This window comes from Idiotropiscis lumnitzeri, chromosome 7 (assembly GCF_059441095.1).
Source record: "Idiotropiscis lumnitzeri isolate Australia: NSW breed Sydney's pygmy pipehorse chromosome 7, RoL_Ilum_1.0, whole genome shotgun sequence".
Classification (NCBI taxonomy): Eukaryota; Metazoa; Chordata; class Actinopteri; order Syngnathiformes; family Syngnathidae; genus Idiotropiscis; species Idiotropiscis lumnitzeri.
In genome coordinates, this window is record NC_142397.1 from 17,094,970 (window position 1) to 17,108,336 (window position 13,367).

Below are 13,367 nucleotides of genomic sequence, written 5' to 3' on the forward strand. Positions count from 1 at the left end.
ATTAGTCATTTACCAAACTTAAAAGACGCTATTGGTCATACATATGAATGAGCGATCGTTTGTCTCTGTGTGAGCACTGCGATTGATTGACTCTGTTTAGCATGAATGAGAGTATGACAAGTTCGTTGTCTATATCTATCCTGATTGACTGGCAATCAGTCCTGGGTGTACTCTCTTGCTCTCTCTCTTTCTCGCCCAAAGTCAGGTTAGCTGCACTCATCGCGGTATAGAAAACTGATAATTTTGCGTTCAGTTTAAACACAAACTAAAACAATATTTTCCCTTTAAATGCCAATATAACTTTCTGGAACATGACTTGCACTCATGAATTACGGCCAGGCCGTTCTGCCATGGAAGCTCACCTGAGATTGGTCAACGTGGATGATGACTTTTAAGTTAGCTGAGCGGTCATTGAGTCCATCGTTGATGATCCTTGGCTCGAGCTGTGGGGAAAAACAAGCATGCAGCCACTCTGTCCACGTCATCATCTGGAGACGTTGCATTCTCTCTTCACTGATGCGAGACATTTTACTCCGGAAGTCCTTTACTTCCTGGTCATTCATGCCATCAAGTTCATGAAGTCCTAGGAGAAAATGTGGAACAAAAGCAGTTACAGTTATAATACAACAATTTTCCTTGAAAAGTACAACTTATAAGCGCTAGCATAAGCCTGGAAATAACAAACAGCCGTATAAAAACAAAATATACACTGTATACACAATTGCAACATGTATTGTATCTGTGGTCTACGGTCTGCCTTACGTTTTCTCCATTTTGAGAACAAACCGCACTCATATTGGACACTCCTTTGTGAGACTCTAAAATGATTATTATGGCAAATCTCCTTTTTCCTTTCACCATTGCTTTCCGACACATTGCTTTTGCTTACTTGCGCAACATACACATGTACGTATACGAGCACACTAAAGCAGCACGCTTATTTTACTTGGTATTTTGACTTTGTCCTCACGAGGCCTGTTTGGAGACTGTGGATGGCGTGACTATGGCCCACAGGCCATGTAATACCCACATCTTACAGAAGGGAGCTTCCGCTATATAGCTATGAGCTATACAGAACAAGAAGCAAGCAGAGAACAAATGCTCTCCACAGACTTAATGTATGAGATATTATTCTTTCTGACCTTTCACAAAACTTGTGATCATCTGTTGCATCCAGAACGTAAATCAGTAAATAGATGGAGTCTATTCCTTCGCTCATGTCAATGAAGCACTAAATTGAAGTTAGTTTTTTGTTTTTAAACATTCATTTGCTTGTGATATTTTTATACTATATTTTAAATGCCACAATGTGACAAATGAGTAACTTTAGAGCCACAAACACCCCCTTGGCCCTAAATGAACAGCAGACGGGCCAGTGTTCGAATTGCAATGGCAGTCTCTCATGTAATTAAACAGGAGCCTCCACATTATGCTAGAACTAAATGCCAGAGGTGCTGTTTGGGTTATTGAACCTTATCACCCTGCGCTGTTTACTAAAGAGGTTCAACACAATAGTTACATCCTAATGAAAACAACATGCTGATATTTAAAGCCATTTAACAGTCGCATGACTCATAGATTTAATGAAGGTCACCTCACCTACTTTTAGACTTGACTGAAGTACTGTAGTTAAATGTTTTTTTTTTTTTTATCAATTAATTCATTATATATAGTCGCTTTCAAAATCTTTCCTTGACTTTGTTGAGTTTGGAAGAATGCAGTAGTTGAGGAACAAGGAAACAAATTTACACCACTTTGTGTTTGTGATCAACTATTAAATGGCTGGTGCTTGTATGAGAAATATTAATGCATAACGAGTTCTGAAATTCCTAGTCATGGAACATAATTTGTTCAACTATTGTTCAATGTATTTTAAAAAGTGGTTTGGTAACAGGGCGGCACAGTGGGCGACTGGTTAACACGATGGCCTCACAGAGCAGAGGTGAAAGGGTTCGATTCCGGTTCCGGCCTTCCTGTGTAGAGTTTGCATGATCTGCCTGTGCCTGCGTGGGTGATCCTCTGGGTACTCCGGTTTCCTCCCACATGCCCCAAAAATGCATGGCAGGTTGATTGGACACTCTAAATTGCTTCTAGGTATGAATGTGAGCGTGAATAGTTGTTCGTCTGCGAGAGGCCATGCGATTGGTTGGGTACTAGTTCAGGGTGTACCCCACCTACTGCGCGAAGACGGCTGGGATAGGCTCCAGCTCCCCCCTTGACCCTTGTTAACACAAGCGGTACAGATAATGGATGGCTGGATGGTTTGGTAACAAAAACTTTCAATATTATTAGGCCCCCAGACCTTGAGTTTGAAACTTGTGAACTTAAGCTCCTTTTCCCATATTTCCTATACCATCCTGTGGGCATCTGAGGTCGACAGTTTTTAGAACATCAACAAGTGATCAGAAAAGAAGAAAGCCCTGGAAAGCTGCACTTTTAACTCGTGTGGCCAATGGCAATAGCGTCAAAGTTCTTTAGATGTATTTTTAACTCAAACTATTGAAAAGTAAGTCTCACCAAATGCATAAAAAGACAGTTGGACTTTATATTTTATTGTGTGCCCAAAGGATTTCGAGAGTTGTTGGGATTTACAGCCATTGATGCTACCATGGGCACAGTTTTATTAACAGAAGTAGAACACTGTTCAGGTCATTTAAAGTCATCCTATCTAACAAACGAAACAAAGGGAATAGGGCTATCTAAAAGAAACACACTGAATATTATTGTTTACCTTTGTTAATATTTACAGATGTTTACAATTTGCATGATTCAGATTAGTACAACTTTCCTTGCATAGTGCAAATTGCGTCGCAATTTGTTTACATACCAAGACATTACGCACTCATAGACTCAATATTTATTCTTCTTAAACTCTTCAAATTGCTGCCTGTCCTCATTTTTGCATGGTTTTGTTTTAACCTCTTTAAGAGCAGAGGAGCTTCTTTCACAGAAGGCACCACAAATTGGAGGAAATAAAACAATTTTGTTAAAGGAACAGACCGATCAAAATTAATTTTCCAGCACTGGATTAGTCAGTGAGCCTAAGGAAGAACAGCATCTTATTTCCTGAAAAAAGGCTTTTGCCGATTAAGTATCAAAACACGCAGTCATATTGGACAGTTTGGACCGCTTCATGCAATCCCTGAGACGTCACACGTGCTGGACACTAGACTGTTCCTTTTGGACTTACCGGTCTATTGTGCTATTAAAATGCCGGATGAGGTCGTTAAGTATTCCCATAATTTAGATATCACTCTAACCGTCAAGTTTCATGTTCTTCCTTTGAAGAAAGGGATCAAGGGGAGAGACAATAACAGCGCAATGGCTGACAATGCAGTCAGCCTGCGAGCCTCCAATGCGACTATCGCAACTCTGTCTGTAAAACCTAACTGATTATCACAAAATATTATGTTCGCAAATGTAGGCCTGTGATAACGATTCTCTGAAAATAGCATTAATGTGCATATATCATTTAATGAGGAAACACTTCCGATCTGACGATCATCCAAAATATTGTGAGTTTCGTTGTATTATTTTCAGACAACAATTATCATATTTTCCTATAAATTTGTGACAGTCTTTCACATTTTTTGTTCAATAAGTGGTGTAATGTTGCGACTCCACGAGGCAAATATGGACTGCAAGTGACTATCATCTAAAATGTTGTGAGTTTCATTCTACATAATTTCAGAGAATGATTATCACATGCCTGTATGTAGCATGTAAATTTTGATGATCGTTAATGTTTTACAGACGTAAAGTAGTGCAGGCTGTCTGCATTGTCAGCCTATTCATGCCCCCCCGACTCCTTTTTCTGAAAGACAACATGGATACCTGACGGTCGGCGCGATATCTACATTAGAACATGAAAACCCCACCACAGCAGCATTTTATGTCACATAAACATTAATTAAGGAAAACATTCACAGTTTACAATTATCTACGAGGCACGCTTCATCAGCTTTGCTACCGAATGTTTGTTGTAAACGTCACCTTTTTGTCAGTAAAACACGAACGCAAATACCAACGCGAACCGCACAAGCCCACCTCGGAGAACGTTTGCTATGAACTACAGTTCATAAGGGCGGGGTGAGTGTGGAAACAGAGCTTTGTGTATGGAATGGGAACTGCTACGTTAAAAACAAAAACTTTTTTTTTTTTTTTTTTTAATCGAAATAGTGTAGATTATATGCATTCTGCAATTGGGCCACTGATCTGAGAAAGCTCCAGATGGGCCTACTGGCTAATGGATCGATCTGTTAAGTTTTGTGGTGGTGTTGCAGAGGTAGAAGTTGTGATCTTGGAAAGATTTATTAGCCATGATCCCTATGGTGACTTCCTGATTTAAAATCAGACATGGAGTCTGTGTGAGAGCTCTAATTGTTTAATAAACATGTCTTACCCTTGCCAATAAGCACGCCAATTTTTGAATCCAACAGCCGTTCCGCTTGACCGCAGTTGCGTGTCACCAACTTGAGAACTGGTAAGAAGGGCCGAACGTCACAAAGTCTCCGAGATTCATCTTCTAGTTCTTCGTGTACGGCCGTCTGGTTGACACACTCGAACATGTGGCTTTCCATCTCGCCCAAGGCGGGAAACAATGGGAAGGCCTGAGCCTGTTTCCATAAGAGCTACAGGGGAAAAAAAAAGAATTAACTGAGAAAAAGAAGCACCTTTTCAAGCTTTAAAAAGCATATGGATTCCTTGATTATAATACAGATTGTCTAGAAGGAGCCATAAGCAACGCTTAAAAGTATGAACAGTTACTGTTGTGGGGTGTTCCCTTGCTACTTTACGGTTCAGTTACTGCAAATTCACTTTATTGCAAGTTTGCGACCATAACATCAGGTATTGTAGTTTTACCTTACTATTTTGGGGGCTTACTTGTTATTTGTCTTCCTTCTAAGTCAGACAAGTCAAGATTTTTATTTTATTTTTTGGGGGGAAATTTGTTTCAAATTTAATTTGTTTAAAGGGTTGCGTTTGTAAATTCACTGATGCCTGTGCACTACTCTGAGAGTGTGTGTGCGTGTGTGTGTGCGTGGGTGAGTGTGTGTGTTCGGAAAGGAAAAGCGCACACCCCTCTTATTAATTACCGAATGCAGCCTACGTTCTAAATAAATCAGCAGCTTGTGCATGAAATGTTTCCATCTAGACTGCCTGACACACTGCACCATGTTCCCAGTTGAAGTGCACAGGTGTATCTTCCACACTAACATTGTAGTTGATAAAAAATGGACCGATATGCTTGCAAAAAACGTAGCTTCATCCAAAGAAGAAAATGTGTAAGGAATAGTTACCTAAAACAATAATCAACACGTAGTTTGCAGTTATTTTTTTCTACATGTTCCTAAACTTTCTCGGAAAAGTGCACCTCCAAATAATATATCAAGGCAATGGGTTGATTGTAAAATACCAAGAGTTTACACCAGGCACAACAACTACATCTTGCCATTTTGGCTGTTTGGTCATTAATATGGCCATCAAAATAAAATCTAAATCTTCTCATTTACTTGTAGCAAAGGCCCAAAGGGGTTTTTACTGCTTGTCATGTGATAATGTACTGGTGATTTGTCTTCTGTTTAGAGACTTTCCTCAGGGATCACTCACATGTGCATGCAACACTGACATTGTTTTATACATAAGCACTCATTTAGGTCTACTGTGCACATGTAAAAATGAATTCATCCCATTTGCAATTATCTGAAAAAACATATTTGCCACACCAGTCAACCAAAATGAAACGTTCATGACATGAACATTAGTTTTGTACCAGCCTTACAAATGTGAGGTACATAAGGCTCAATCACTTTGGCTTAGTTAGAATGTGATATTTTTCAGGGTTCACAATCTTTAAATTATTTTCCATGACTATTTCATCCGCTATAGTCTGAGTCAGGTTAGCACAACATACAACAATAAATTCCATTCCCAAGCTTTAGGGAAGTGTCAATTCAAAGATTTTACCTTATATTTTGTTCATTTAGCCAGACTGATTCACTGTTATCAAATATACCACACCAAAGTGGCGCAGAAAAACAAACAACTGTGAATCGATTCTCATTGTTTCCCCTAAAGAGTTGTTCAAAAGAATGACGTGTGTGTGAACGTGACAACACTAATATAAGATCTCACTTGGATGGAGACATCTAAATGACTTTCGTTGCTAAGTAAATCAAGACGATGGAACACAGCTGATTGACTAATGAGTCGCTGATGGGTTTGGAGAGAGACCGAACCCAATACTAGGACCCACGGCCAGGTTGACGAGCTCAGGGGCGTAACACTAGCTAAAAAATGGTCCTTAATTTACTTATGGGACAATGGAGAAAGAATGAAAGGTGTGAAAATTGGCCCGGTAAGACTACCAGTTACCCATCAGAGATGTATTTAATCTCAGAGCACGCAGCCAAAAATTATGGCCTGCTCACGACAGCTCTCTGTCACTCAACAGAGGAGACAAAGAAAGGGAGAAAAACCTCACACTTGCACTCCAGCAACACTCTTGAACTGAAAGCTGCTATCTTTGGCGCTTCTTTGGAGAAAATAAATCATTAATTGGGTCTAAAAAGTCAGCAAATCTAGCAACAAAGTCATATAGAAACAGTTGGCAGCAGAACTGTCCGAAGGGAATATGCAATTTGATTGATTGGTAGCATCATGATGGCAGCTGTGCCGGCTTGAAGCAAAGATGAAGCTGAAAAGCGCTAGAGTTCAATGTAGTCCATTGAAGGCCGCCGAAAACAAACATAAGTGTCCGTTTATCCATTTGCATTTTGCCACAAGGCAGAAAGAAACAGAGGGAAGAAATAATATTTTCCATGACATCTCAAGCTTATCCAGGACATTTTACCCCCCCACCCCCTAATTTTTCAGGTGTTTTTCTTTTCTGGAAAATCGGTCAATTATTTTCCATGTTTTTTCCAGGACTAGTGGGATCCCTGTTTTTACATTGGTTCTGAAAACGTCGTTCTGTTTAGTAAGTTTATTCCTGCTACTGCAGACAATAGGTTTGTCAATTTTGTAAGTTTAAATGCAAGAAACTCAAATCAAAGAGTAAAAGTATGAGCAACCCGCGTACCGACATTCCTCCAACTCAGTAATCTACAAGAAAGAAAGCTTAATTGATTATATTGGGTGACAAATAGGCACACAAGAGCCTAAAGCTAGCAACATATAATTGGCTGGCAGGCCAGGGCAAGGCAGGAAAGGTTGAAAATTCACATCTTCAAATCCAAAGCATCTATTTTTATAGTCCAAATCCAAGACAATTCCTCTCATGGCAGACAATGTGGGGCTGAAACAGTTAGCCAATATAATTAATGGGCAATTGAATTAGTTGAAGTTACATAAAAGAACATTTCCATGTCTTGTTTCTTTGCTCTCTGTAAAATCATGTTTTTTGTGTGATCTTGACTTTTTCACAACTTTAGGGCACAAAAGAGGGAGACAAAATTCCACAAATCACATTCAAGACAGGTTCAACAATGATTGTGATAAGACAGTCAAGCTCCTCTTACCAGTTTGATATGTTGAAAGGTAGCCTCGCGAGGAACGTCCATTTGAATGTAAATACCAGTGGGAAGCAGGAAGTCCACCGTGATTTGGTCTGGGGCATGGCCAGCCAAGGGCGAGTGGTCTGCCCATATGTCCAGGAGGTCTGTCATGGCTGGAGGCATGGCAAGGGGCACCACACACCAACTCAACCATAAGGACCTGTACAACAGTCAAAGAAAGATGAAGGTTGGGGACAAATTTCATACACGGCACAAATAAAGAGTTATAATTATAGTGAAAAATTATGGATTAATTCCAGTAGCCACCGCAATTAAGTATTCCAGGAACTTCATGTAAGTGACATTTCAAATTTCAAATTGCAAACGTGATTAAATTAAACACGGTTCTGAATCACTGTACAGACATCAAACCACTGGCATCAAAATAGGCAGACAACATCTTGAAACAATCCTTAGATTGCTTTTTGTCTGTTATATATATAGATAGTAAGTTTGGTCCGATGCCTTTCTTTAACAACAACAAGATGCCAAGGCACCATAATTCAACACGCTAATGCCCCCATGGAAGCTGGTGGATTTAACTTGGGATATGGCCAGTGCACAGCGGAATGTGCACTAAGCAAACAAAACAGGTCAGCCGGCTCTTACCTCATTTGACACTGGTCACCATGCAAAGAAGACAAACAGAGACCACATCAAATCTATACTATACAATAACAGACAGATAATATATGCACATACGATACTTTAAATGTTGTCATAAAACACAGAGGCAAACGTGTCACACAAGAGTGAAAACAATTATTGAAAGGGGGGGGGGGATAAAAGACCATAATCCGTCACAGTTAAATAGTGTTCAACAGCGATGCAATGCTATTTGCGACCCACTAACCAAATTTCAGAGACTTTCAAATGTTGCCATAGTGTTCAGATTAAAATTTACATGATAAAAATATCGAATTCATGTGTGGATATATGAACTCAAACGCAAGTCAATACCAAGGAGTTCGAATGAGTTGCACAAAGTGGACATCCCACTGCTCTCAATTTGTGCTTCTTCCACCACACCACTTCCACCTGCTCTTTTCCTCATTAGCTTGTCCTCAGATGGTCCTGCACATTAACTTTGCCACAGGTCCATTTTGGCTCAATCAGCCCATTGGAAATGACAGGCCTGATTGCCTCTAATGTTCTTTCCCCTACAAGCTAAGTGCTTGAGCTACCAGCGGATGAGCTTCTGTTATGCCACATGTCTGAGGATGGTGCAATCTCTGCAGTGCGTTTGGAGCCACTTGCCATTATCAACGGTGCAAATGGAGATAATGTAAAGTGTGTGCTGGACTGTTGTTCCAACAGTGGATTGTTTCGTGAACCTCTCTTTAAAGGGCCTTCCATTTATTCACAGCATGGGCTCATCATCAAAAATAATCTGCTCAATAAAATGACGTCATTAGGTTACAATGTTGCATGAAATAACCTGAAAATTCCCTTTACGAATTGTGTTCCGCCACAAGAAAATAAACAACAGTGAGCTTTTAATGTTATGAGGGTGCCCGATTACACTGACAAAAAGAAACATGACTGAGTGATTTGTCCACAATACAAAAGGAGACTTGAACAAGCTGTGCATGTATAAGTCTGAGCTTGTTAATTATAGGCTTCAAGAATGACGTTTTGACACGAGACAGCTTGAAGAGTGTCTGCTCATGCTGAGATGCCACCACACACTGTGCCCCTCTGTCTCTCTCACATGCACATGGCTTCGTACATACGTGCTCGCACACCCACACAAATGCAGGTGAGTGGGGTCATTGAGAATATAATGGCAGAAAGGCAGAAGTCTGTTGAAGGGTCAGGTTTCAGTGAGAAGATACAGTGTGAGGAGAGCTGGTGTGTTTGCAAGATGTTTGTAGCAACAAAATAGACATTGCTTTGCAACTTAATGTTCAGCAACTGCAAAATGGTGTATGGATGCATCGAGGGACATGCGATGTCATATTGTCTAAAGCTGAAAAATTAACATTACAACTCTCAGAGAATAGCCATCTTGGATTAGTGGCAATAAAAATGTTATTTATACAGTATAGCACTTTTCAAGACACTAAAAGTTGACCAGAGTATTAACTTAAAAAAAAAAAAAAAGGAAAGGAAACAACACGAACATGATCCATCTAAAAGTGTACCCATACTTTGTTCAGAAGAAAAAATGTCATCTCATGGATCAAGTCAAAGTTTAAACAATAATTCCCAAGCCAAAGATGATGAAAGACGTTCTTTTAAAACACTTACAAACATGTAGTGAGTGTTTCCATAACCACATACATTGTGGTTATTGTAACACACTGTCTCACAGTATAAAGCTGGTCTTGTGAGCCAAAAAGAAGTCCAAAGGTTCTAGAGGGTGTTCGATTCGGGATTCAGTACTCTGGAATGCCCCATCTGCGGAAATCAGAGCCACTATCTCAGTAGAAAATGTTTAAATCTGTGGTGAGCCACCATTGCGGTAGCGTTGCGAAGGAGAATTCTGCATTGACCGGTCCACGCACATCCCCCCGTGTTTTTTAAAACCACCTGTTTTGTGGTTTTTAACGCTGAAGTAGTGATGTATGTTGATATCGACTTGAAGGGACAAATGAATACATTTTTGCATGCAATTCTGACATTGGGAATTCAATGAAATTATTTATTACTTTGCAAAACATCTTCAGTGTTTTTTCTATTCGAAATAACAGGTAATAAAGATTTCTGGCAACTTTTTTTTCATAGCAATACAAACTATTTGACCTAAACTACTGAACTCTCATCTTCTCAGACTATTTTGTCCATTTCCATCTTGTCGTCCTCATTATTATGATCCTATTCTCCATCCTCTCCAAATGATCTATAAATCTGTCTTTTCTCTCTGAGCCAATACTTGAACAAAAAAATAAGGGAGGAGGTTCCAACGCATCTTCCTCTCTCGTATTCTCCCGGCCCATGCCTGGATCAAATGGATTTTGGTTCGTCATTATTGCTTTGATATTTTACAGCAGGCAACTCTGTACTTGGCCTGCTGTAGACAGGTCTAATTTTGACAGAGTCCAGGACTTTGTCAGGACCGACCATTTTTTTTCTTGAGGTTATCCGTGCCCGGTCATGCATGATGCATGTGAAGTTCTCCAACTCCTGTTGAAGCAAATCTGTGACCAGCCAGTCTGCACCAAGATGTCTAAAAGCAGTGTGGGGTTTTGGATTCTTTTGTAGCTTCTATGGGGGATTCGCCATGCCTTTATCTTTAAAAAACGCTGGTACAGTCCTCCCGTGAAATCCCAGAAGGGTGCTAGAGTAGTCATGGCCCAGTCCTATCGATATTTCCACCACATTTAAAGAGTATGTGATGTGTTCCAGAGCCATGATCAACATACTATAGATTGAAAGAGTGGACTTGTTGACATTGTAGAGGAAGATCATAAAAATGTCTGTCTCCAGTCTTCCACACCGCACAGAACTTATAAACCCCTTTGACAGGTGAAGGATGCTAGTAACCTTCTTTGTTTTGCCAAAATAGCCACCAGAACCAAATGTTGTCCATTGCAGCCCGGTCAACCTTGAACTGACCCCCCCATCTGTGGTTGATTCTCAAGGTTTCCTCTTTTTTCTTTATTTGAGGTTATTTTTTGGTTTCTCAACTGTGCGCCTGTCTAACACCCTTTGAGACACTTTTCAGATTAAAAGGCTGTATAAATAACTTGATTCTTGGCTTGCATTTGTGTATGCATCTGATGGAAAAAAAGAAGCACCAACATTTTGTATGTGTGTGTGTGTGACACAATTTCTTCGATAATGGGTTCAATAAAAGCTCAGAACAACTTATTCACCTCGTGACTACAAAGAAGGCACTATCCTGTAAATGACTGATGACAAAGGTGCTTGCAATATTCTGGCTGCTTGTGTCAGCAAAGTGTGACTGAGTGGAGGTGGAATGTGAAAAAAAGAAGGCTCTGCGGCGGTCATGTTGATGACACGTTCGATGAAGATACCGCCAACGTTGCTCAAAGAAAAAACATTTGTGACTGACTTACAGGAAATATAACTCCCAATAATTAGGGAGGATAGGGACAGACCCATGCCCTGGGAAAAATAGGGAAAAATAAAAGTGAGTAATTGACGCTCCCCCCAAGAAGGTCTCAAATATCATACAATAATGAATAGTTTGTATCATAAATACAATACAAATGTATTTATTTAGTGCATTTCACAACAGCTGCAGCTGGAACGACATAAAGCCTGGTGCCTCATTTTTGTGGACCTGATGCTAGTGGAGGTGGTGAGGACTAAGATATACTTTACCACAAACTAATAACAGCCATTTAAAACACACTTCCAACATTAACCATGAATATAAACGGCCTAAAGATGACTTGTTTAAAGAAAATAAACAAGTGTGAAGTGTGAAAATGCTGGCGTGCATGTCACTGCTTTGAACCTCATACAAACGAATTGTCAAGCAATAACGACACGTCTATCTTGAGAAAAAATATATACATGTAGCAAACCCTCTTACTAACTTCCGCTAAGAACCCAGGCTAAACTTAGCTCCTTCCCAAAATACAAAGATCTGAAAACAACCAAGATGCATCACTTCAACATACTCCATTTGACACCAATTGCTTCTTCGTTAGCCTTTTGCAGCATCGTAGAGCTTTATAGAAAGCACACCCAAACAAATGTGGGTTCATTGTGTAAATACTGTTTTTATAATAATGAATTGACTGTGGCACAATCTGTGCGTGCTTGTCAGCATGATGCGTGGTTGAGTCAGCAGTCCTAACGCCAACAAAAACTATATTTAGGATTGTAAATGGGTGGGAAGGACGTGACTGTTCGATAAACATGATCCGTAAGCCAGCGAAAGACAGCTGCCCGTCAGTTACTGCAAAGACCAGTACCAGTGGATGAAATAATGAAGCTCGTGGTAAACATTTTGCCGTGCACAGATGGCTGGGTCCATTCTCTTGAATGAGAGCAAACACTCATTCACTTGGTCGCCTCTCCACAGGACATTCCTTGCCCTCCATTCGGAGACCAAGTCAACAGACTTGGCTAGGTGCGGGCCGCTCCCAAAAATTTTCAGCATAAGCCTCACTTTTTTTTCCCGATGGTAGTAAATCTGGTATTACACTGTAACTTTATGACTGTGGAAAAAAAAAAAAAAGAAATGGGCGTGTGCAGTCTGTCAGGACATCACGGCACTGAATGGCCTGCGTTTCAGAGGAAGAGGTTCTGAGAAAAGGTTCCAATGTAACTGTAATGGAAAAGCGATCACACAAAGCGATACTGGCCTGTCTTGGGTTAAAACCAGTACAGTGGACAAGGGCCTATCAATTGTGATGGCAATTTCAAATTTGGGAGAGACAGTTAACTACATTTATGGTATATGGTTATGAGCGGTCATGAGATATGTATGTACAAAAAATGCGTCATGGGTGTGATGCATCACAATCGTGTTGAAATTATAGTATCACTATTTGCTTAAATAAAACAATTTGGTAATAGTACACGCATATTTCAGGGATAGTGAATATTTAATTTAACCTTGTGGCGCACACAGATTCACCTTTTTCCACTTTCGGGGCGCTAAAAATATCTTACATTCACAAATGTGTTTTTACCCCTCAAATGAAAGAAACTCCCACAGTTGTCACAGAAGCAACTTGAATCTGCGAAAGTAATAACGGTAAACATACTACAATTCAAAAGCATAGTCCGATTTTCATTGGTTAATTTTCATTACATTCTCATTAATTTGTCAGATTCTGATTGATTCTGATACTTCAAGGAGGAATTGAATGTACACACTGCTGTATATTT

General features: G+C 40.0%; 1 protein-coding gene across 1 annotated transcript in view; it reads right to left on the reverse strand.

The window, feature by feature from the left end:
* Positions 1-13,367, reverse strand: part of pik3cb (phosphatidylinositol-4,5-bisphosphate 3-kinase, catalytic subunit beta) — a 55,056-nt gene that overhangs the window by 14,009 nt on the left and 27,680 nt on the right. Inside the window, exons 3-5 of the mRNA XM_088300787.1 lie at positions 7,521-7,716; positions 4,403-4,631; positions 363-583 (exon numbers count right to left, since the gene is read on the reverse strand). Coding sequence (XP_088156913.1) covers positions 363-583; positions 4,403-4,631; positions 7,521-7,679 — 609 coding nt within the window. The 5' untranslated portion in view covers positions 7,680-7,716. The remainder of the gene's footprint in view (positions 1-362; positions 584-4,402; positions 4,632-7,520; positions 7,717-13,367) is intronic.